Raw genomic sequence first — 26,547 nt, forward strand, 5'->3', positions numbered from 1 at the left:
TTTCTATCTAAATGATTTTAAATATATCTTTTTGTTTATTTTTTCTCACAACTCTTTTTTATCCTTGCTAGTTTTTCCACAGTATCCTGCCTTTCTTGCAGTTTTTCAAATCTTTGTTCCTTTCTTTTATGTGCTTTATTTTTCTTTTCTAATTCTTCCCAGATATATCCATTCTACTGCTACATTTTTACTTGCCTTTTTCCAAACTCATGTAATAATATTTCATTAAGCTTCTGTTTTTTTCTTGAGTTATTCATTTTCATTACATTTCTCATCCACTTTCAGGCAATCTTTTCCTGATGCATATTTTTCATCTGTTTGTAGATTTCTCCAATTTTTCATGGAAAATCTTTGTGTTAGTGCTATATTCAGTTCTTTTTTCATTGTTCGCTGATCGTGTTGAAATTTCCCTGATTAGCAGTTTGGGGGAGTTAAGGGAGAAAGGATATTGTAACCCTTCATTTGTTCACTATTTCCATCTCTTAGGGCTCCTGTTGATTCTTTATATGGATGTGCTTCATTTTTCTGCAGGATACATAATGTAACTGCTGCTCTAAAAATGGCCCTGCTCTCTTGTATCTATACGCATAATTGTATCAAGGGTATAGCTTTTGAAATTCAAATTGGGCACCTTGTCTTTTCTTTAGAGAATTTTATTTTTATTATTTTTTTTTAAACTGGAACTTCAGTAGATATTCCATCACTTGAGCTTTTACCATTTTGTTCTGATTATTTTCAGTTCCCCCTATGCAGATTCCACCCAGTATCATCATTATAGGCAGAAGAACGAGTGGGGACAAAAAGGGAGGATTATTAGATTCTCATAATGAATTACTTGAAATGAGACAATAAAGATTAGAAATAAGGTTTGAAAGGTATGCCTTGGCTGGTACACTATGAATTTTAATAAGTTAATAAGAACTGTATGGTATTTTTAAGTGATGGGTTTTAAAAAATTAATCATTTTGCACAATTAATTAGACTCTGCTAATTAATTCTATAAAACTATATGCAAAATGCATGAAATAAGATATTTTTGAAATTAAAATAAATTTGGACTAATAAAGAGGAGATAAAATGATAATTAGAGACTTTCTTTGATGTAACAATATGTGATCTTTAAGAAAAATCTGAAAAACATAAGAATAAAGCATAAATTTAAATATTTAACATTTTGGCCATAGTTAAATATAAATGCATACATTTTATTGTTTTAAAACTAGAATCACACTCCAAATATTGTGATCGCCATTTCAATCTTTTTGTGTATATATTATTTTAAATAGGGTTTTTATAATGGCTGCAGCGTACTCCTTCATATGCCATGGTGTAATTTGTTTATATCAGTTCTCCATTACAAGATATTTAGGTGGTTTTGACGCAGATAATTGTATTGTGTTAATTGTCCTAATGAAGCAGGATATCCTCCTGACCCCTTGCGGAACTCGTGATAGGGGTGACTCGTTTGCTCAGCCCGCTGTCTCAACTCCTTACGAGCGAACGAGTACAGGACGGGAGCTGAAATGATTGAGTGCCGGAATTGGCTGGCCACTTTGGCGCTGGTAGGATCAAACCCCACTCACTCAGACCTTCAGCGTTCCGCCCCTCGTGGGAGGGAACGCGCAGGTGAGCCGGTGTGGGAACTGGCCCGATGCTTCAGAACCGGCAGGAGTGAAGACCCTGCAGGCCCCACAGCAGAGTCCAGGCGGGGGTGCCTGCGACTCTCAAAGCCCCAGAGGGCATGTTACAGTGCCCTTTTAGCTCTGCTGTCCTCAGTAGGCTTGTGTTAACAGCTCAGTGGGGCCTCTGCCTTTTCACAAGAGGCGGCTGCCTTCCATCAGTGAGGGCAAAGGGCCAGTGTGACAGCCTTTCATGCCTACATTGATGGCTCCCAAGCTCTTGTCTGGTGTCTAGGAAAAATGAGGTCATGCAAACAAATTGAAGGATGGTAAACGTGGGGAATTTTGTTTTCGGTGAAAGTGGCTCTCAGCGGGAAGGGGAGCTGAGAAGGGGATGGGATGGGTAGGTAGCCTTCCCCTGAAGTCTGGCTGTCTCTAGCCAGATTATTCTCTAAAGTTATGCTGCCAAGCTGTCCCTTGGAAGTCAAGGTACTTCTCTCCGATGTCCAGCTGTATCCTGTCTACTGGCTGAGTCTGGGATTTATATAGGCACAGGATGGGGTGGTTTAGGAAAAGGCAACGTTTGAGTGAGAAAACAGGATAGAATTTCTCACTTTGGACTGTGATTTCTGGCTCTTTGGCTTGAGGGTGGGGATTCCTTGGGGACCCACTCTTTTCTACTTAGATTTTCTCTGCCCACTTTCCCCATCACTAGTATACAAATCTTGGCGTACTTCAAATAGGGTAATCCAAACAGTGTAACCCAATTTAGATAAATTGGAAGGAGTAAAATTTCTGGGACAGAAAACAATGCATATTTTCCATATATCTTCTTAAATTGTCCTCCAGAAATATTTTAGTACTTTATTATCATTATTCAACAAGTGGCTGATTTCCTTTTCATTGAATCTTTAATAAAAATATTTACAATAATTTTTTAATCATTTTGCATGTTTGATACATAAAATATGGTGTCATCTTTACATTATAGTGTGAAACATTAGTGACAGTGGGGTGTTTTTGTTTGTTTTGTTTGCTTTTCCTGGATTCATGGGACATGGACGTTTTTCCTTTATAAGCCGTGTCCATGCTCTGTGGCTAGGTCGCTGTTGGTACATTGTCCTTTTTCTTGGTAAAACCTCTTAGTGTAAAGACTCTTTGGTATGGGACAAATATCACTCCTCTTCTCCATCTCTAGTTTGTCTTCCAATTTTGTCCATCTTTTTAATACAGAATTTAAATGTTTATAAATCTGTTGGTATATTCTTTTGAATCTTCTTCTGTTTTATACTTAGAATTTTCTCTTTTGAAAATCATGAGAATATAAATATATTTTTTCACTTTTGCATTTTGGAAATGTCATAAGAGGTCATAATTGTGACATGATCTGAGGACTGTTTCTGTATTTACTGTCCTAACTCATTTGTCTCACTGATTAGTTTTATCAGAATCATTCTTATTCATGTACTGCATTTTATAATCTGCTATATTATCATATAAAGAATATAAGCCACTATTATAAGATAATATAGCATATTCCTCTCTAAACTTTTCTATTTCAAAATCTGTTATGTTCACCCATATAGTCTATATAAATTTTAAAACATTTTGTCATGTCCCAAAAAATAGTGCTTTAGAATTTTTATTTAGACATCGCTAAAACTAAAATATTATTTACAGATAATTAATTTACCGTAAATAAATATTTACAATAATTCAGTAAATTTAAAACTATGCTATGATTTAAAAAAATTATTTTTAAAAAGATAATGGTCATTGATTTCCAGTTATTTCCTGCCAGAACTCTCCATTTCAAATTCACTCTCTTTCTAAATTTTTTATATTTTTGTCTAAATTGGTTTGTAGTCTTTTTCATCTAATATATACACATGTATATGATTTTTCCTGTATATTTTGTATTTTATATCTGACTGATTTCACATTCTTTAAAACAATAGGAAAGCAACCAATTTCTTTAGAAAATTATTTTTAAAATTTTCAACAATTATATGGGTTTTGGGGGTACATTTCTCTTTAGAGATTCTATTGTGAAAATATCATATTGTTTTACCTTTTGAGCTTTTAGCTTAATTTTAAAATAGAAAGTTACTTAATATTTTTGTTCATTTTATTTTAAATAAAAAGTGGTCATTAACTATAACTGTTAAGTTGATAATCCACACAAAAATAAAATAACTAATCATATAGATAGGTAGATTTTTATCCTCATTCTTAACATTATAAATATTAATCACCTTATGATACCATATAGCATTTTATCTGCTGAAGTATTTGATGACTTATATCACAAATAGCTTTATAATGCAGGCCCCAGATTTCTAAATTTGTAGTATTTATTTTTATAGATCAAAATATTATGTCCAGGCACGGTGGCTCATACCTGCAATCCCAGCACTTTGGGAGGCCAAGGCTGATGAATCACTTGTGCTCAGGAGTTTCAGACCAGCCTGGTAAACATGGCGAAACGCTGTCTCTACTAAAAAGACAAAAAGTAGCCAGGCATGGTGATGCATGCCTGTAGTCTCGGCTACTTGAAAGGCTAAGGCACACGAATCACTTGAATCCAAGAGGCAGAGATTGCAGTGAGCTGAGATCATGCCACTGTACTCTACTCTAGGCAACAGAGTGAGACTCCATTCAAAAAAAAAAAAAAATCTAATGTTTTTATTTATATTTTAGATTAGTGGGATGGTTTGGCCATGAACTCAGCACCAGATTTAAGATGGATAACAGTAAGTATATTTATTTTGCCTAATAAGTCATTTTATTTTAACTTTATTTCAATTTTCATCTGTCTTTATATTATGTGTAATGTGCATGCCCCAGGGAGAGTGCACTTCGAAAATGTCACTGAGAACTCTCAAATAAGAAATGACATATCCAGAGTTTAAGACTAAAAATTTATAGATTTTAGCATGATCTTGAGTTTATCCCTTAGTAGGGGGGTAAAAGAAAAAGAAGTCCATGTTAAGGGTCATGTGGCTTGGCCAGATGCCATCAACACGGAGTGCCCGAAACGTTGGGCACAGAGGACAGGAGGGAATTTGCAGCTTGGAGTCAGATGTAGAAAGACTTGGGTGTTAATCACACTGTGCTGCTTAATAGTTTTTTGATCCTGCACAAGTTATATCATCTTGTATGGTTTTTTCTTTCCCACTTACCTAATGTGAATAATAAAATCTATTTAAAAATTTGGTTTTAGGGTTAGTCAAGTTCAAAACAATAAGCAAGCAGGACATAGCAGTGCCTTAATAAATAGTCATTTCATTCCTCTTTTTCCAAAATATTTTCCTTTTGTGGCTTTAGCCGTGTGCCAAAGAGTATAGCAATTCCTGTGAGCAGTTAACCCCAGCAGACAGAAATGAAACTCTACCATGCATCGTTGCTTTTTCCTGAGTGACCCTATTTCCCAACCATATGGGATACAGAAAGATCATAAATGCTTTGAGGGTTCAACATAAACTTGATCCTTCAGATTGCTTTAAATCCTGAGATATTGTTTTAAATTTTTCATTTTTTATTGATTTTTTAATTTTTATTTTTTGAAACTGGGTCTAGCTCTGTCAACTAGGCTGGAGTACAGTGGTGCAATCATGCTCAGTTCAGCCTTGATATCACTGGCTCAAGCAATCTTCCCGCCTTTTCCTCCTAAGTAGCTGGGACTATAGGTGTGCACCACCATGACTGCCTTATTGTTATTATTATATCTAGTAGAGATGAGGTCTCACTATGCTGCCCAAGCTGGCCTGAGATATATATATATATATATATATATATTTGAGATGGAGTCTTGCTGTGTCGCCCAGGCTGGAGGGTAGTGGCATGATCTTTGCTCACTGCAACCTCCACCTCCTGGGTTCAAGCAATTATCTGCCTCAGCCTGCCGAGTAGCTAGGATTATAGGCACCCACCACCACAACTAATTTTTGTATTTTTAGAAGAGACGGCGTTTCACCATCTTGGCCAGGCGATCTTGAAGTCCTGACCTCGTGACCTACCCTCCTTGGCCTCCCAAAGTGCTGGGATTACAGGCCTGAGCCACCACACCCAGCCCTAAAATAATATTTTGTCTATACAGATGCTCTTTGACTTACAATGAGATTATTTCCTGATAAGCCTATCACAAGCTGCAGCTATCTTAGGTAAACAATGCATTTAATACACTTAATCTATGGAACATAATAGCTTAGCCTAGCCTACCTTAAAACACACTCAAAACACTTACATTAGCCTAGAGTTAAGCAAAACAATCTAACACAAATCCTATTTTATGATAAAGCATTGACTATATTATATGATGTATTGAATACTATACTAAAAGTGAAAAACGGAATGGGCGTATGGCTACTCAGAGTATGGCTTCTACTGAAGATGTACCACTTTTGTATCACTGTAAAATTGGACAATTTTTAGTCAAATTATTAAGTCAGGACCCATTGGTGTTCAGATTTGCAGCAACCAAATTGCAAGACTTGATATTCCAGTCCAGTAAGGATACCTGTGTTTTACTTTGGCTGTTAAAATAATTAGATGTTATTGTGCCGGTTATTTAAATTATTTGAGATGGGTTTTCTTATTTGGAAATAGAGGAATTGAATTTGATCAGGGGTAGCAAACTTTTTCTGTGAAGGACCAGACAGGAAATATTTTAAGCTTTCTGTGCTACACAGTTTCTGTGGCAAATACTCAACTCCACCATTGTGGTGGTAAAGCAGCCATAGATTATACATACGTGAAAGATTGTGGCTATGTTTTCACAGAGCTGTGTTTTAAAAAAACAGGGCTGGGCATGATGACTCACACCTGTAATCCCAGCACTTTGGGAGGCAAGGCAGATGGATCAATTGATCATAGGAGTTGGGGACTAGCCTGGGTGACATAGTGAGAGCTCCTCTCTACAAAAACTACAAAAATTAGCCAGGAGTGGTGGCATGCACTTGTAGTCCCAGCTACTTGAGAGCCTGTGGTAGGAAGATCACCTAAGCCTGGGAAGGTCAAGGCTGCAGTGAGGCAAGATTGAGTCACTGCACTCTGGCCTGGGCGACAGAGTGATACTCTGTCTCAAAAACATAAACAAACTAGTGGGTCAAATTTGGCCCACAGGCCATATGGCCATATGTATTAGTGTGCTTTCACACTGCTGTAAAGATACCACCTCAGACTGGGTAATTTATAAAAGGAAGAGTTTTAATTGATGCACAGTTCCACATGGCTGAGGAAGCCTCAGGAAACCTACAATCATGGCAGAAGGCAAAGGGAAAGTAAGGCACATCTGAGGTTGTGGCAGGTGAGAGACAGAGAGAGAGAGAGAGAGAGAAAGAGAGAGAGAGAGAGGGGGCTTAGGGAAAACTGCTTTTTTTTAAAACTATCAGATCTTTTGAGAACTCCTTCATTATCATGAGAACAGCATGGGGGAAACAACCACCATGATCCAATCAACCTCACATCAGGTCCCTTCCTGACATATGGGGATTACAATTCAAGATGAGATTTGTGTGGGGACACAGAGCCAAGCCATATCACCATGATTTGCTTAATATTGGATTTGATGACTATATAAAGAGTCATCATGTTTTAACATTCTTTTAGTCAGTCATAGTGTTATCTCTGACTAGCCATCTTAACCCTATTGAATTTAACTTGCTACTGTTCATTCGACTTAATTAGGAGAGTATCTGCTATTAATTTACCTTTTTCATATGTTATACTTAGGCAGATCTTTTTTTTAAAGCCCCCTCTGTTGTGTGTGTGTGTGTGTGTGTGTGTGTGTGTGTGTGTGTGTGTGTGTTTTCTAACAGAAACCACTTGACCTAACAATCCTAGAGCTAAAAGTCACCTTCATAGGTCATTTCATTCATATTTCTGCCTTCGGGTGACATTACAATTACATGTCACTCCAAACTGATGCTCTCTCTCATTGACATGGTTTCATAACAGGAAAGCAAAGGTTGAGCAGAACAAGAAATTCTGGGTTGGGAATAGGAAGGCAGAGAAAGATGGGATCCAGAGAAACTTCCAGAAGAGGTCATTTTTACTTTGGGCCTAAGATTTCTGGTGTTCTACTAAGAAGGTGGGGACAAGGGAGGTGGGAATTGCTGGTTAAGGGGAAATAACGATATTTTAGCTCCATGGAGTTTATCTTAAATATCTCAGAAATCCTACCCAGAAATAAAAGTTTAAATCTTGCTCTTTCATTCTCTAGTACTTTAGTAATTTTATGGACACTTTTAAAGTTACCCTCTTTGATAATGACATGATATTACTTTCTCAGAACTGCAGTTAATCCCTGGGGTCTGTGGATTCCGAGTTTCAAATCCTCCCATGTTGTTGGTCTCTTCCTTACATGCTAGTTTAGAGGTAAGTGATGTATGTTTCAACCTTCCCACATAGTTGCCTTTTTTCCTGATCTGACTGTGAAAGTTTGTAGTACTTTCTCTGCTACACAGGAAGATGATACATGTGCACTGTGCATGAACAAGGGAAAGAAGGCAGCATTCCCCTTTAGGACAGTGATGTTGTGGTGGGGGTCTCCCTTCATTCATGTCACCAGCTGCCAGCACAATGCTTGGCACTTTATTGGCACACAGTAAATATTAAATGGAACTCTTTGGGGGAAATACATTATTTTACTCCACTTAGAATCTGTTTAAACATGAATAAGTTATTTAACCTTCTTTTAGTCTCTCTGTATACTAAATAAGCACGAAATATTTAGTTCTTTATAAATTCACTTATTCAACATAAATTTATTGAGAAAATATTGCGTGCCTGATGTAATTACTGGGGACTGTGCTGCTTCTAGCTCATTGTAGATGAATGAATTGACCAAGTGCCACTTGACAAAGCTAGGAAAGACTTACTTGAAGGAAAACTAATGAATAATCAGAGTAAACCAAAGATTAAACAAGGTTGTCTCATGACGTAGGATGGTTTTATGATTTTTCTTTTATTTTTTAATTGGGACTTCTATGACATTATGTCGATTTATAGTCTTCACTATCACTGACTCAACATTTTCCTTTAAATTAATTTCTATTTTTATTTAGGTAAATTTAGTCTTACGCTGAAATGACAGATATACATAACAAGAAAATGAAATTGTGACTCCTTAGATACTATTATTTATGATTAGACTAAATGCAGTCAAGCAAAAATATGTAGGTAATTATATAGTATATAATTAATAATAATGTGAATATATATTAAGTAAATATATATTTTGTATACATTTATTTATTTATTTATTTAATTTATTTGAGACGAAATTTCACTCTGTTGCTCAGTCTGGAGTGCAATGGCGTGATCTTGGCTGACTGAAACCTCCACCTCTTGAGTTCAAGTGAATCTCCTGTCTCAGCCTCTGGAGTAGCTGGGATTACAGGCATGCACCAGCGCACCTGGCTAATTTTGTATTTTTAGTAGAGACTGGGTTTCTCCATGTTGGTCAGGCTGGTCTCGAACTCCTGACCTCAGATGGTCCGTCTGCCTTGGCCTCCCAAAGTGCTGGGATTACAAGTGTGAGCTTCTGCACCTGGCCTGTATACATATATTTAAGCAAAATATATTTTAAGTAAATGTGTGTATATATTTCTAATAGAGGTTTTATAAAGAACTATTCGAAAAAGGATTTGACATTTTTCATATCTCTTTCTAAAATCATGTAGTTTATGATATGTTAGCAAAAACTTATAGAGGACTCCAGCATCAAATGAGTGACAGGATGAAGATTCAAAATTCCTTCTAATAAAATGGCATAATTCTGTGAACACGTGTAGCAGTTTCTCATTCTGGCCACTGGATGGCAGCATCAAGTTCCTCTGTTTTTATTAAATTCACCACTGGATAGTGATAATTACCTCATTTCATTCCATCCCAATTTAAAGCGCACCCACTCAGTTTAACCACTAGATGGAGCTTGTGCTGTTTTGACTTCATGGCAGCATTTTTTTCCTGGAAAATAGACACAGTAACGAGATTTTTCAGTCAGTGATATATATTTTTGAAAGTTTCTTTGAGTAAAAACCTGCTTAGTAAATCAGATAATGATATTTGAGTTGTTTTTGTAATATCCATTCATAGAAATATTTTGTTTCAACATTTTAAAACAAAATTAAGTTTCTGCATTCGTTCCAAGTTTGTATCTGGTAGAAGATATGTAATAATATCAGAAGCACCATGACATACCTTAGGAAGAGCTTGTACCTCAAGTAATTTCTTCTGAAGGACCATGTCTTTGCAAATAACTTATCAGACGTACCTGGAAATTTCCTTTTAGACATCCTCACTTTGGCGTACTTTCTGCAGTGGGTTGGCTTATCTAGTAGTATTCAGCCTTCTGCTGTGGGGAAAAAGGCACATTCTTATTTTTCCTACCACTGTTTTCCTACCACATTGTATTAAGGGTCACCTAGACAAAGTTTTTATTTTCAATTATAATCTGAGGACTGATTTTGTTTTTCTTTTTCATATCTAAACTTAACCTCAGCCTCCTGAGTAGTTGGGACTGTAGATCTACACTACCATGCCGGGCTAATTTTTGTACTTTTTGTTACCCAGTTAATATCTAAACTTAAAACCCTAAAAGCCACAAGAAGAAGCATATGCATGTCTCTGGAGCTTTTAATTCACTTAGAATTTCTCTCGAGCCTCTTACTGCTCATTCACTGCCAAGACTATGTTCTAACCAAAATTCTTTAGTTAATCAAGCCTTATTTTGGTAAAAGTGTTTTTCAAAATTATTTCCAACTGTAAAGTGCAAAATATTTAAATGACAAACTAATGCATCGAATTGCTTCCCGTTCTCTGTTAAAACATCCTATTTTCTAGACATTTATGGGCTTCTGATGTAAGCATCCATGAATTAACAATGTTTCCATTAATAATTACCTTATCTTCCTTTAAATTTTATTTATGTATATTTAGAGATGGGGTCTCGCTCTGTCATTCAGGCTGGAGTGCAGCGGCACAATCATAGCTTACCATGGCCTCAGACTACTGGGGTTCCAGTGATCCTACTGCCTCTGCCTCCTGAGTAGCTGGGACTACAGGTCTGCGCCACAACACGTGGCTGATTATTATTTCTTTATTTTATTTCTTTTCTTTTTTTTTTTTTTTTTGAGACAGGGACACCCTCTGTCACCCCTAGAGTGCAGTGACGGGATCTCAGCTCACTGCAACCTCCACCTCCTGGGCTTAGTTGATCTTCCCACCTCAGCCTCCACAGTAGCTGGGACTGCAAGAGTGCATCAACACGCCCAGTGAATTTTTGTATTTTTTGTAGAGACAGTATTTCACCATGTTCCCCAGCCCAATCTTGAACTACTGGCCTCAAGCGATCCTCTCCACCTCGGCCTCCTTAGTAGCTAGGACTACAGGGCATGCCACTGCACCCAGCTTATTTTTTCATCATTTTAGAGATGAGGTCTGGCTATTTTGTCCATGCTGGGCTGGAACTGCTGGCCTCAAGTGATTCTCCTGCCTCAGCCTACTGAGCAGTTGGGATAACAGACGTGAACCACTACACTCAGCCACCCTATCTTTTTAAACAAGTTTATTCCATTGTAGAAGATATGTGGTTGAAGTTTGAATAAATGAAAGAAGTAAACGCATGCATCAAACTGCCTCTTTGTTGTCTCTACTTTTCTTTTGAGAAATATTTAACATAGTCAAATATGAACTGGAGGAGAGTTTTTATACTTAAGGATTAATTGTATATAAATAAGACCTTAGATTTTTAATACAATGACTTTTAAAAAATATATTAATATGGATTTTTATAAAAGCATGTGTATATGGTTGATTTATATTAAAATAGCATGTTATAATCAGTTTCAAACTGTCCTTTTATTTATATTTTTGGATCTGAATCATTTATATAATAATTCTTAAAATATTATGGATGAAGGGATGGGGCCTGAGGCCGGGAAGCTGGAGGCAAGTGCTCTCTCCTTCACTGGACACTAAGTATGGCCTCACACAAGCAATGAGTCATTTTGAATGTATTTGCCTTATTTTTTAATGTAAGATATTTGGACAAGATTATTTCAGAAGTCTCCTCAATTTTCAAATTACTTAAATGTAAACAATACATATATTTTGAAGGTTCATATCTATATATAGCAATAGGTAGACAAGTTTTAGCCCCTTTGAGTATTCTGACTTCGTAATGAAATAAATAGCTTCAAAATACAAAATCAGAGCAGTCAATTAAAATACATGCTGAGTCAGAAGACTCAACAAAGAAATGTACTGTATGTTTCCTTTCAGAGTTACTAGGGAGCCAGTTTTAAGAATTTAAGAGAAAAATATGACTATTGAAAACATCACACTAAACTTATTTTTCCCGTTAAAACTTATCTGGCTTCTCTAGTTTCATGTTCATTTAGTCAGTAAGAAAAAATAATGCAAGTAGTTGAAACTCTGCCAAGAATTATCTTTTAAGCTGAACATTTTTCAAACTACAATTTTCGTTTCTTTCTAATTTTAAAAAATTATTCTTTTTCAATAGTGAACACATAAAATGTATGAGAAACAAAAAAGCAAATAGAATATTTATGTTACTTCCCTATTATTCTCTCTCAGTATTTTTATGTGAGGCTCAGAATAGACTTTTACCCTGTGTGAGATGAATTTAAAAGTGCCTCAGAATGCAGTTGCCCTTATTGTGGTTGTAATGGGGAAAATATGTTTTATATTTTAAAATTACTTTATTATTAAAGAGTGACAACATTCTCCAGTATATTAAGATGCAAGCTATTCGTCATACCAGAAAAACTTGGTTTCTAGTTATCCAGAGAAAGCTGTAAGAGCAACACCTCCAAGCCCCTTCAAAAACTAAATGCAAGTAACATTCCTCAAAGTTTTGCTAACCTATGAATACAAATAAACTATCATTAAATGTGATACCTCATGCATTGATTGCCCCTATGTACACAGTAGGGCACCCATAGCAGAACCACAAAATTTCCTAGAATATTATTAAACTCCAGAGAGAATCTTGGAAAGATTTCTCACATAGTTTTTTATTCAAACCTCACAGCAAAACCAGCTGTGGTCTGTGCCTTGCCTGTCCCTGTTCCCCTGGGAGAATTTTGATTCTTGGCCCTTGACCCAAAACTTGGTCATGTCCCCTTGAGTCCTCATTATGCCAAGTCTACCTACATTTTATTTTGCCCAAGAAAATGAAGAGATGCCTCCTACCAAATTCTGTGTCATCTAAGTTGTCTGAGTCTTGGAGCAGTGTTATCGGCAGTCCAGATCTTGGAGGCTTATGAAACCAACATGTCAGCCTACACGTGAGCTGTCACTGTAGGCTTCAGACATTGTCTGGGAGGTGTGGATGAAGAGAGAGGCAGGCGCTATTCTGTTCTGTTTCTCCTCTCTTGCTTAGATATTATTTACCTTCATTACAGTTCCCATCCTCTCCTTCAGCCAATCCGTAGCCTCCATGCAGTATAGTTCCAGGAACTCTGTGGCTGAGTGAGTTTTATTAGAGTGCCTTCCTACACATGCCATGTGTACATACAGGAATAACTGTTTTCATAGACTTGATAAAGTCTTGATATCACCAAGTGACCCTAGCTTTGCTCTTGATATCTTTGCTTATGACACAGAAAAGGAACATTAAGTGGCAGGCCAGTGCATCACACTCTGCAGTTCATTCCGTTCTTATACATAGGATATATTTTTACACTCTACTTGACCTTAAGAGAGAAGCCAGAAAAGCACATCTGTTCTGACCCCTAATATTCCAGCACCAGTTGCTGCGTGCCCTTGTCACTCGTCTTAATATACGACATCTCAGGCAGCAAATGGCAGTATTTTCACACCAGTGCTAGAGTTTAGGAGGGGGAAAATGACACAAATGCTTCAATAAAAATAAATGCATTATCTAATGTTATTTGCTTCCCTCGCTGAGAAAACTTAGCGTTGTTATTTTACTGCTTGTTTTCTTACTGTTAAGCTGGGAGAGATTTAGGAGTCAGTAAAACAGTTTTAAATATTACTAGAAACACAGCTTTCCACATCTGAACATTTAGATCATTTTGCACTTTTTGTGGGACAAACTTTACATCAAAGTAGAAAGGCCTTCTTATGATTCCAAAAAGTGGTTTTGGAGAAAAGCTTACATTGTATGCTATTTAAATGCATTTATTAAGGTATGTTTTACTGGATTATACTAAGTTAATTTAAAATAATTGTGAAGGTATGCTCCCGGATGAAACTGAGGGTCAGGCTGCTGTTTCTCGTGGCCTAATAACGAGATGCAGATGAACGGCGGAGGAAGAGAGTTTTTATTTCTGTAACCAGTTACAGGGAGAAGGCCTGGAAATTATCACCAGACCAACTCAAAATTATAGATTTCCAGAGCTTGTATACCGTCTAAGTTATATATCTACGTGTAAGTGTTCATTCTTCTGAAGACATAAGTGATTAACTTATTTTAATCTATAACTAAGGTTTGAGTCCTGAAGATCTTTCTCTGGAGCCTCAGTGAATTTACTTAATCTAAATGGGTCCAGGTGCTGGAGTGATTACCCTTATTTTGTCTCCTGCTAAATCACTGAGGCTTGAGGAGTTCCTTTAGAACTTCAGTAAACTTGTTTGTGGAGGCCTGGGGAGCTTCTTCAGACCCAATATAAAACTTGTTTAATCCTAAATGAGTCCTGTTAAGAATTTCTTCATTATTTTGTTATGCTTTAAGGCCCAGGAAAGGCCTAGGCAAAACTCTTGATGGGCTTTCCTTACATCCCAGCCTTTGTATCAGGGCACTGGCTTTTTAAGTTTTTAATATTTAACTTAATCGCTCAGTCAGTACTAAAACAGTTGTGATGGAAGCCTGTGTTAGTGAGACCTGGCCTGCCACAGGTACCTGATGTTAACTTACACTTTCTTCCTTTGCAAGAATTATTTACGTGACATTTGTACAATTTTTCCATCATGGAAAATTTACCTTCATTGTTTAACGGCAAAGCATTTAAAAGAAATTAATATTTTTTTTTTTTTTTACAAAAAACGATTGTGTAAAAGGAGGTATTTATCGGAAAGGTCAAATATGGGCATTTTCTTTCTTATGCATGATTTACTCTTAACTTTTGCTTCTTTGTAAATCAATAAGACACTTTAATCTGATTGTTTCTCATTCCACAGATCTTTAAGCAAGCGACAATGAAGGCATTGCGAAAGAAATCTATTTTGCTAACTGGCTATCTGGAATACCTGATCAAGCATAAGTATGGCAAAGATAAAGCAGCAACCCAGAAACCGGTTGTGAACATAATTACTCCATCCCATATAGAGGAACGGGGCTGCCAGCTAACAATAACATTTTCTGTTCCAAACAAAGATGTTTTCCGAGAACTAGAAAAAAGAGGTGTGGCTGTAAGTACATCTCTTGCTTTGCTACTAGATTTTGTCTATGGGCTCTGTGTTGGGGATAAAATTTGGATTCTTTGGTTTATTCATTGTTGTTGCCATGTGATTTCACATCAGTCCATGAATTAAGGATAAATTAAGTGCCAAATAAGCCCTCAGCACTGTGCTAACTGAAGGCATAGAGATCTGTCATTTCTGATAGAAGATACCACAAACTTGGGTTATAGGAATAGTTCTTCATGACTTACTCATTCTTTTCATAACAGTTTGCAGAAAGGAAAGCATTACTATTTCATTGTAATTAATCAGGACATTGTTTTCACTAGGCTGTGCTATAATTCATTTATTGAATGAATAGAATTAAAGATCATACCAATTTATTGAAGGGTTAAAAAAAGAAAGTCTTATTTAGTTGCTTGATCAAATTAAGTTATTTTCAACCTTGTCACTTAAGTCGAAAAAGATACATATACACTTCTCAGGAGTGGTAACACTGCAAGAAATATTTTTTTTTTTTTTAAGAAAAAATTACCCTGGTAAAATAGGAATAATTTTTTCCAACCCTTCACCCTATATGATCTTCTCAGTCTCTTGAAGAGAATTAAGTAAATGTGAACCAGTAATTTCAGGGAAAAAAGAGAATGTATCTACTTCCAATGATAATGTAATTAAGGCACTGGCTGGCTCATGTTTACCTCCAAACATGTAGGAGACGTTTCCCCCAGATGCTGGAGGCACTAGTCAGAAGATCAGGATTCTAAATCAACCAATGCCATTGTCAAGCTCTGTCCTCCTGGGAAAGTTCATTGGGATCTACTTGCTTGAAATTTTCATCTGTATTTGGGGTTTAAAATTAATTACCTCTAAGGGTTGTGATTGGATTGAAAGGGACAGCACACATAAACTATCTACTATATTGTCTAGCCTATAGCAAGTGTTTTTGAAGTTAACCGTAGTGATCTCCAGGCATGTCAAAGTATCTGGTGCTACTTCAAGACCTATCAGCATTCCCAGGAATGTAGCCCACTTCTTACCTGCAAGATTAAAGATTAGAGAATTAAGTTCAAGGATGATATACTAAAACTCTCCAGACCCCAATGGGGTTTTCATTCATTTAAATTGATCCAAAGTTTCCATCCCTCCAAGGGGTCCCTACAAGAAAAAAAGAAAAAGAAAACACACTATATATGATCTATTAAATGTTTAAGGAAGATAGCTGCTGAATAGATTTCAGAATTTATCTTGGCTACTCATGCACCAATCCATTATTATTTCTTAAATTATTATCAAGAGAAGTTTCATAAGCCATAGAAAATGATGAGTTCATGTCCTTTGCAGGGACACGGTTGTAGCTGGAAACCATCATTCTCAGCAAACTGACACAAGAACAGAAAACCAAACACCACATGTTCTCATTCATAAGTGAGAGTTGAACAATGAGAACACATGGACACAGGGAGAGGAGCATCACACACAGGGACCTGTCAGGGGGTCAGGGGATAGGGGAATGATAGCATTAGGAGAAATACTTAAGAAAAAAAACACCGTGTTTTATTTAAACATTTTGCTTATATATTAATTTTTAGGGAAATCATTATGAAAGTGCTTTACATAAGTTTATCTCGAATGCAGATTTTCAATGTGTGAAAAACACAACATTATCGTGTCTTTATTTTTTCCCCCACAGTGTGACAAGCGGAATCCAAATGGCATTCGAGTGGCTCCAGTCCCTCTCTACAATTCTTTCCATGATGTTTATAGATTTATCGATCTGCTCACCTCTATACTTGATTCTGCAGAAACAACAAATTAGCAGTGTTTTCTAGAACAACCTAAGCAATTTATACTGAAAGCTACTGTGGTTATTTCAGTATTATTCAATTTTTAATTATTGAAAGTATGTCACTGTATTGATGACATGTAACTAACAATAAATCATTACCTTACAGAAAATCTGATACAATTTGTCAGAGTCTGTGACACTGAGGAGTTCACAGGACTGCCTAGTTGCTTGGTGTTTGTGGGACCAAAGACTGTGTTGGTTCAATTATGATGTATACAGTCTCAATAAGCTGTCACATTTCATGGTCATTGAAATGTTTTACGTTGGCTTAATTTCCGGCTTAACTGACAACTTCATAATGTGTGTGCAATTCTTGTGCCCATTTTGAAAATATTACTTTAGTTTCAATTTATCAAAGAGTTTCTTTGACGCATTGTAGTTGAACAGTCTGATACATACATATATATATATATATATATATATATATAATTTTGAAATGTTACATCCAATTCCAATCTAAGGAAAAGAGAATATATTTCCTGGGATAGTGCCTTTCAAATATTTTTGGGGGACAATCCACATTGCTCCTGCTGATCTCAAATGTCAGAAACCAATGTTTATGTATATAGATGCCAAATAGCATTGATTCTAAGATTTTTTTTGTCATATTTTAACCTCTTTGAAAGAGGAAACATCTTTTTTTTTTTTTGGTGTGTGTGTGTGTGTGTGTGTGTGTGTGTGTGTGCGAGCAACATGGCTATTTATTCACCTGGGTGCAGGTGGGCTAAGGCCGATAAGGGCGTTAGCAAAGGGCAGTGGGATAGGAGTTGGCTTTATAGGTTTGGAAAGTTTTTTGGGGGGTGGGGGTGTTGTAGAGTAAGTTCAGTTACAGTGGTGGTGGTTAGGGGCAAGGAGTATACATGACCACAAGTTCAGTTACAATGGCAGGGTTAGGTGAGAGGTATTTACATTATCATAAGAACAGTTAAGATGGCAGGGTTGGGTGAGGGGCTTGTGGGGAGAACTATGATGGGCAATTAGGGACAATGGCGAACGAGGGGTGGGAGACATCAGCCGAGGCACGCAGGACTTCAGACTTTCAGGCTCCAGGCTTGCAGATGGAGACCTGACATACCTGTCCTTTTACATGGGGAGAAAGAATTAGAGAAGAGGGAGTGATAACAGGTTTTAGGGGGTGGGGGCGAAGTTTCTCAAGGCTTCTTTGAGCGGCATATGGGACGGGGTGGAAACCTAAAAATGGGAAAGAATTTAGACTGCTGGGAGATTTTGGGGAAAGGGCTAATATTGTGGGGTTGTTAGAAGGAACATTTGTCGTATTGACTGATTAGTTATCGCTTGCATACAATTTTGTAGGAATTGAGAGATTAATTGGAAAAACACAGGGTTTAAATAAGAGAAGGAGAAAGACAGCATTAGAGAAAGTTAACTGAGTGGAGGGAGAGCTTTTGTTTTTATGGTGTATGAGGAAGCCTGTGGTATACATAAGCAACCACTCACTTTTATTAACAAGATTGGGTTTGAACAGAGAACAGGAGCCAGATTAGGAGCGAAATATCAGCTGTAATTGCCTGGAGGAAATGTGTGAACTGGCAACTTAAACAAAAGCAGGGCATGTAAAAGTAAATGAGTACAGTGAATTTGAGCACAGACAGACAGAAAATAATAGAAACAGACTTTTTGAGGTGTGGTTTAAGTAGTAAGGGCAACTGCATGCAGGTGGAGAAGGCGAGGGGCTGAGCGTAAGGGTGTGAGGTGTAAAGAGAAAGATTTGGAGGTTGTGAGAGCTAGAGGGCAAATGGGGCATAGCCTGTGGTTTTGAGGGATTCTAAGAGTATTAGGGCGGCAGCTGCTGCTGCGCGTTGTCACGAGGGCCAGCCCAGGACTGTGAGGTTAAGTTGTTTGGATAAAAAGGCTACAGGCCATGGGCCTGGCTCCTGTGTGAGAATCCCTACTGCACAGCCCTGGATTTTAGCAGTATTTAATGACAAAGTGTTGACACCTGTTGGAGAGAGCTAGGGAGGGAGCAGTTTTTAGAACTGTTTTTTAAAGAGCGAAAGGAGGAGTGAGGAAAGGATTTAGGATGAGTAGAGTTGGGTAAGGATTTTTAGTGAGTTCAGACAATGGCTTAGAATAGCAAAACCTGTTATCCAGAGGTGAAAGTAGCAACCACACCCAGGAAGGAGAGAAGCTGTTGTTTGGTGGATGGGTTGGGGTTTGGGAAATTTACTGGATACAGTTCGCAGGGAGAGCGCATGTGTGCTGGTGAAAGATTAAAACAGATGGGTAAGAAATTTGGGCTTTGGAAGGGGATACACGATACCCCTTTGAGTGTAGATGCTGAAGAAGCAGGAGGGTGAATTAAAAGGCCGTGTTGCAATTAAGGGTGATAACAGGCTTTACTTTTAAAGCCTGTTGTGGGATGGGGTACTGGGGTTGGGCAGGGTAAGGGTGGTAAGGTTTTAAGGTGTTGATGAGGGATGAGTGACTTACAGCAACGGTTGGGAAGGTGATGTTTTATACCCTAGGGTTAAGGTTGGGGAACATAAGGGGAGCTATTGAGGGAGGTATGGGTTTGGGGAGGAGGGCAGCAATTAGGTGTGTCTGTAGCCCAGGAACAGTTAAGGAGGCAGACAATTTCGCTAGGATATTTTGGCCTAACGGGGAACTGGACAGGTGGGGATGATTAGGAAAGAATGGCGAAAGGAGTGCCGACCTAATTGACATCAGACTTGGGGAGTTTTGAGCGGCCTGGAGGGCTTGCCATCAATTCCCGCAATAGTTATGGAGGCTAAGGAGACAGGTGCCTGAAAAGAAGGCAGCGTGGAGTGGGCGGCCTCTGTGTTGATTAAGAAGGGGATGGGCTTACCCTCCGCCATAAGAGTTACCTGAAGTTTGGCATCTGTGATGGTCGAGGGGGCTTCAGAGTTACTAGGGCAGTGTTAGTTTTCAGCCACCAAGCTGAGGACTGGAGCTTCAGGAGGTCTGGGAGCAGCGACGTGAGTCGGACAGTTGACTTTCTGTGGGGGCCCTGCACAGATGGGGCAGGGCTTAGGAGAAATCCTGGGCTGCGGGCATTTCTTGGCCCAGTGGCCATGTCTCTGACACTTGAAGCAAGGTCCAGGACGGGCAGCCGGACGCGCTGCGGTCTGGGTGCTCCGAAGTCTCTGTGAGCTGGTGGTGTGGCTGCGGCTTGTCTTATGGAAGAGGTAAGCATCTGTAGTTCTGAGATGCGCTGCCGCCCGGCAGATTTTTCCCTATTATTGAATACCTTGAAGGTGAGGTTGCTTAATTCCTGTAGTGGGGTTTGAGAGCCAGATTTTAATGTCTATACGGTTTTGAAATGTTGGGGTTGAGCCAGCGATAAAATGCATATTAAGCATTTTTTAGGGGTGAGAGTAGAAGTAAAGATGACATTTAAGTTTCTCCAGGTGAGATTATAGGACTGGGTTAAGTATTGGAGGATTTGATGAAAAGAAGTTTAACCGGTGGCCAATTTGGAAAGATTGAATAAAGGAAAAGGAATGTGCACCTTAACTGGCTCCAGCCACCTCTGGAAGGGGGAATTGCTGGGGAGGGGCAGAGGGGGTAGCCAAGGGGCTAAACTGTAAGCTGTAACCAATATGAGGTGGGGAGGTGACAGGAGGGGCATAAGGAGGTGGGTTGTGGGCAGAGGAAGAGGAGGAAGGCTCTGGGGGGTGGCGATAGGTTCCGGTTTAGGGCCTGGTTTGGACAGGTGGAGAGGAGAAAGGTTGGAAGGATTGGTTAGGGAGGGATTGGTGTGTAAAAAATTGCCTGGACATAGGAAATTTCAGACCATTTGCCTGTGTTGAGACAAAAATTGTCTAAATTTTGTAAAACAGGGTGAAAATGCCATTTTTTTGACCAATTGGAGCCATTATTTAACTTGCATTGTGACCATGCAGTGTTACAGAAGAAGGTGAGACGTTTGCGTTTTAGGTTAGGAGACAGTTGAAGAGGCTTGAGGATTTTTAGAACACAGGACAGCAGAGAGGAGGGAGGGATAGAGGATGGACGATTACCCATGGTTCTGGAAAGGCAGCAGAGACAAGGAGAATAGGCACGCAACCCAAATGCTCAAAAGGCGTCCCTAGTTGAGCCTGGGTTGAGCCTCGTTGTTGGTGGCTGGTCAAAGAGAGTGTCCTCTATGTTGACCTGCCACCAGTATCAGCCATGAGCCTGGTGGGCAAGTGACTATGATGAATGTCTCCACAATAGTCAAACCGCTGGGGAAACTGGGTTCCCAGATCTATGACCTACATAGGATTTTCCAGTCATGAACCTCACGGAAGAAGCTGGTTTACCTGATTTTCCTTGTCTTTGCGGTGGAAAAAGGATGAAACCTGAAGAGGGAGGAAATGGAAAGGAAAAGACAAAAGGATGGGAAAGCGAAAAAGAGAGAGTACTTACCAGAATAGCCGGTAGCGTGCCTCTGTGGGCTGGTCTGATGACCCCAGGTCAGTAGATAGATCTCTTCATGGAGTGAGCACAAGAACAGGGACAGGGGTTTGATTTCCCATGGGAATTCCCCCGTCTCGGGTGTCCGGCACCAAATGTTGAAAAGCCTGCACTTTGAATGAAGAGAGCTTCCAAACAGGCTTTGTGTGAGCAACATGGCTATTTACCTGGGTGCAGGTGGGCTAAGGCTGAAAAGGGCATTAGCCGAGGACGCATCTTTCAATTTTCAATCAATAATTTCTTACAATCACCATTGGCCATCTTTCTCATTACCATCTCTGAAATTAGCATGCATCTCAAATAGATAGGTACCATCTTATATTTGATAAAAAGTCTAAATAGCAAAAATAAAAGCTTTTACAATTATTTGCCTGTGCTCTAATATGTATTCTATTTTACCTCATTAAAGAAATGTTGGAAACTCATTACATTGATTTCCTCACCCACTCATGGGTCCTAATTCACACATTTCAAGTATATTTTTTTCTTTGATATTATCATAATTTCTTTTTAAATGGGGATTTCCCCTAATATAAGAGCTTAGATATTGTATTACTATGTTTCTATAGTAAATAAATTGCCCAAGATCTTTTTGAGGATTAGAGGTAGGAAACACGTGCTTCATCTCTTGACCTTTATCTCAAATCTATGGACCTTTCTTACCCACTATGAAAAACCTAAAGTTACACTCAGCTCTGTTGGACTTACCTAGTTTTCAATTGTTGATGCCACAGTCATTATTTTATAAGTTGACAAAATAGTGTAGATTTGTACACATAGCCGGAAAGAAACAGTGACATAATTGTTGCCCCTGATTATACAATTTTTGTTTAACTTGCATTGTGGCCATGCAGCATGATGACATGAGAACATATGGACATAAGGAGGGAAACACCACACACTGGGGCCTGTTGAGGGGTGGAGAACAAGGGGAAGGATACCATTAGGAGAAACACCTACTGCATTATTTACAGAAATATCTACTGTAAAGGATACCATTAGGAGAAATACCTACTGCATTGTTTACCTTTACCATCCAACACTTCAGATGGTAGAGGTAAACAATATGTGAAACTCCAAGACCTACCAATACCAGCAACTACTGATATTTGTCAAGTATTTACCATGTACCATATATTGTGCTACATTACTCATGTTATCTCCCTTAATTGAGTAGCTACATAACTGCCTTAGCAAATCTTCCCATTGCAACTAATCTCATAGATGGAAGAGTTCTCAAAATCTTAAAACTGAAGCCTAAGTAGATTCGTATATATATGTGTGTGTGTGTGTGTGTGTGTGTGTGTGTGTGTGTGTGTGTGTGTTTTCTAAAGTTAACCGTAGTGATTTCCAGGCATGTCAAATTATCTGGTGCTGCTACTCCAGGAACCATCAGCATTCCAAGTAATGTAGCCCACTTCGTCCATGCAAGATCAAATATATATATATATATATATATATATTTAAAATATATTTTTACATATATATTATACTTTAAGTTCTGGGATACATGTGCAGAACGTGCAGGTTTGTTACATAGGTATACATGTGCCATGGTGGCTTGCTGCACCCATCAACCTGTCATCTACAGTAGGTATTTTTCCTAATGGTATCCTTCCCCTTGTTCTCCACCCCTCAGCAGGCCCCAGTATGTGATGTTTCCCTCCCTATATCCATATGTTCTCATTGTTCACCTCCCACTTATGAGTGAGAACATGTGATGTTTGGTTTTCCATTCCTGTGTTAGTTTGCTGAGAATGATGGTTTTAGGAATGCATCCTTTTTTATGGGTGCATAGTATTTCATGGTTTATAATGTGCCACATTTTCTTTATCTAGTCTATCATTGATAGGCATTTGGGTTGGTTCCAAGTCTTTGCTATTGTGAATAGTGCTTCAATAAACATGCATGTGCATATATCTTTATAGTAGAATGATTTATAATCCTTTGGGGATATACCCAGTAATGGGATTGCTGAGTCAAATGGTAGTTCTGGTTCTAGATCCTTGAGGAACCACCACTGTGTCTTCCACAATGGTGGAACTAATTTACACTCCCACTATCAGTATAAAGTGTTCCTGTTTCTCTACATCCTCTCCAGCATCTGTTGTTTCCTGACTTTTTAATGATCACCATTCTAACTGGCATGAGATGGTATCTCATTGTGGTTTTGATTTGCATTTCTCTAATGACCAGTGATGATGAGCTTTTTTTCGTGTTTGTTGGCCACATAAATGTCTTCCTTTTAACAGTGTCTGTTCATATCCTTCACCCACTTTTTGATGGGGTTGTTTTTTCTTGCAAATGTATTTAAGTTCCTTGTAGATTCTAGATATTAGCCCTTTGTCAGATGGATAGATTGCAAAAATTTTCTCCCATTCTGTAGGCTGCCTGTTCACTCTGATGATAGCTTCTTTTGCTGTGCAGAAGCTGTTTAGTTTAATTAGATCCCATTTGTCAATTTTGGCTTTTATCACCATTGCTTTTGGTGTGTTAGTCATGACGTTTGCCCATGCCTATGTTCTGAATGGTATTGCCTAGGTTTTCTTCTAGGGTTTTTATGGCTTTAGGTCTTACATTTAAGTCTTTATTCCACTTTGAGTTAATTTTTATATAAGGTGTAAGGAACAGGTCCAGTCTGAGTTTTCTGCATATGGCTTGCCAGATTTCTCAACACCATTTATTAAATGGGGAATCCTTTCCCCATTGCTTGTTTTTGTCAGGTTTGCCAAAGATTAGATGGTTGTAGATGTGTGGTGTTATTTCGGAGATCTTTTTTGTGTTCTGTTGGTCTATATGTCTGTTTTTGTACCATGCTATTTTGGTTACTGTAGCCTCATAATATAGTTTGAACTAAGGTAGATGATGCCTCCAGCTTTGTTCTTTTTGCTTAGTATTGTCTTGGCTAAATGGGCTCTTTTTTGGTTCCATATGAAATTTAAAGTAGTTTTTTTCTAATTCTATGAAGAAAGTCAATGGTAGCTTGATGGAAATAGCATTGAATCTATAAATTACTTTGGACAGTAGGGTCATTTTCAGGATATTGATTTTTCTTATCCATGAACATGGAATGTTTTTTCACTTGAGTCCTCTCTGATTTCCTTGAGCAGTGGTTCGTATTTCTCCTTGAAGAGGTCCTTCATATCACTTGTAAGTTGTATTCCTAGGTATTTTATTCTCTTTGTAGCAATTGTGAATGGGAGTTCAGTCATGATTTGGTTCTCTGTTTGTCCTATATACCTATACTGGTGTATAAGAATGTTTATATTTTTAAGATAGAAGATGATGTCTCTCTGTGTTACCCAGGCTGGTCTCCAACTCCTGGACTTAAATGATTCTCACACCTTAACCTCCTGAGTAGCTGAGACTTTAGTCACACACCACCATGCCTGACCAGGAATTGTTTTTCAACCTCACAATGATAAACAAAACAGATGTGTTTTCAGTTCTCATGGAACATTGAGTTCAGTAGGAGAAACACATGAACTTGTAAGAAGAGAAGTAAATCTAAAATGACAAATTGTAATTTCTATGAAAGATAAATAGATGACACTATGAGTAAAGAAAACTGCAGAATATTAATTAGATGGTTAAGTGAGGGGAAGTAGTAGAAGGTGCTTTTAAGTTTATAAATGTTCTAAGATATTTCATGCTAATCACAATAAAATTAAATCAACTTATATGTCCAAAAAATTGAAAGCATAATCCCATGTACTCAACACCTAGAGTAAAAAACAGCATTAAAAATTCTTCTTCCAGCTCATGTTCTGCTCCCTTCCCAAATCCACAGATAACCACTGAATTATATTTTGTTTTCTTCATTCCCTTACTTTCTTTAAGTTTTACACCCATGTATGTACCCATAAAAATCTATTAGCTAATTTTGGATGTGCATGAATATTGTATAAATGCAATTATACTGTATATATTCTGCTTTTGCACATATTTTTAGATTTACCCATTTGTGGCATGTAGCTTTCCATTCATTTTCACTGCTACACAGTATCGTATTTCAAATTTTACATTTGTTTTAGGGAAGAGTCATAAACCATCTTTAAATTCTAATATGCTACAAGTAATTTTGTAAACAATGTGAGGTGGTGATTCTATTTCATTTTTTCCCATTTAGATAATTTATATTATTAATAATTTCTTCTCCTTCATGAGTCACATTTCTATGTATCTATGTAAATATAGATATGTAGATAAATGAAAACTATATATATATATGGACTTCTTTCTAGGTATCTGTACTTTCACAGTGGCTAATTTGCTTGTTTTTTCTTTTTCTTTTTCTTTTTTTTTTTTTTTTGAGACAGAGTTTTGTTCTTGTTACCCAGGCTGGAGTGCAATGGCACGATCTCGGCTCACCGCCACCTCCGCCTCCTGGGTTCAAGCAATTCTCCTGCCTCAGCCTCCCGAGTAGCTGGGACTACAGGCGTGCACCACCATGCCAAGCTAATTTTTGTATTTTTAGTAGAGATGGGGTTTCACCATGTTGACCAGGATGGTCTCAATCTCTTGACCTCATGATCCACCGCCTCAGCCTCCCAAAGTGCTGGGATTATAGGCGTGAGCCACCATGCCCAGGCTGCTTGTTTTTTCATCAATACTTCACTGTCTTAATTACTACTACATAGCAGGGCCTGGCATCTGCTAGATTAAATCTCTCAGCTTCTTTTTATTAAGATTGCCCTGGATTGTTCTGGTTATCCTGGGCCCCCTACTTTTTTATATTTATGAATACATCTAAATAAATTTAGAATAAACGTATTGTGTTCTTTAAAATTCCTGTTGGGATTTCAATTGAATTGCTATTAAATTTTAGATCAGTTCTGAAAGAATTGACTCAATAGTGAGACTTCCTACCCAAGACCATGACATTTATTTCTATTTATTTACAATTTCTTTAATGCTTCTCAAAATTTTTTAATTTCTCCATTATGGAAATTCACATTTATAGTTTAATATATTCCTAAGTACTTATAAATGTATTGTCATTCCACATTATCTTTTTTGTTGTTGTTTTAAAATATAGGGTCTTGCTCTGTCACCCAGGCTGGAGTGTACTAGTGTGATTATAGCTTCCTGCAGCCTCAACCTCCTGAGCTCAAGTAATCCTCCCACCTCAGCCTCCAGAGTAGCTAGGACTACAGGCATGTACCACAATGCCTGGCTAATTTTTAAGTGTTAAATTTAAAAAAGATGCTGTAGAAACAGGGTTTTGCTACATTGCCCAAGCTGGTCTCAAAC

The 26,547-nt window shown here is 38.0% G+C and overlaps 1 protein-coding gene across 5 annotated transcripts in view; it reads left to right on the forward strand.

Annotated features, from left to right (window-relative positions):
* KYNU (kynureninase) overlaps positions 1–16,972 on the forward strand; it is a 157,535-nt gene extending 140,563 nt beyond the window's left edge. For 2 of the 5 annotated variants that reach the window (XM_032286333.1, XM_032286335.1), the window contains 4 exons: positions 4,320–4,372; positions 7,912–7,997; positions 14,790–15,020; positions 16,702–16,972. In XM_032286333.1, the coding sequence (XP_032142224.1) occupies positions 4,320–4,372; positions 7,912–7,997; positions 14,790–15,020; positions 16,702–16,827 (496 nt within the window). In that variant the 3' untranslated portion in view covers positions 16,828–16,972. Of the gene's footprint in view, positions 1–4,319; positions 4,373–7,577; positions 7,711–7,911; positions 7,998–14,789; positions 15,025–16,701 lie in introns of those variants that run through there. The other 3 variants (XR_004271288.1, XM_032286334.1, XM_032286336.1) reach the window with 3 other exon arrangements.
* The last annotated feature ends 9,575 nt before the right edge of the window (positions 16,973–26,547 follow it).

The sequence above is a fragment of the Sapajus apella genome, unplaced genomic scaffold (assembly GCF_009761245.1).
Source record: "Sapajus apella isolate SASKATOON/1434 unplaced genomic scaffold, GSC_monkey_1.0 scaffold18, whole genome shotgun sequence".
Taxonomy (NCBI): domain Eukaryota; kingdom Metazoa; phylum Chordata; class Mammalia; order Primates; family Cebidae; genus Sapajus; species Sapajus apella.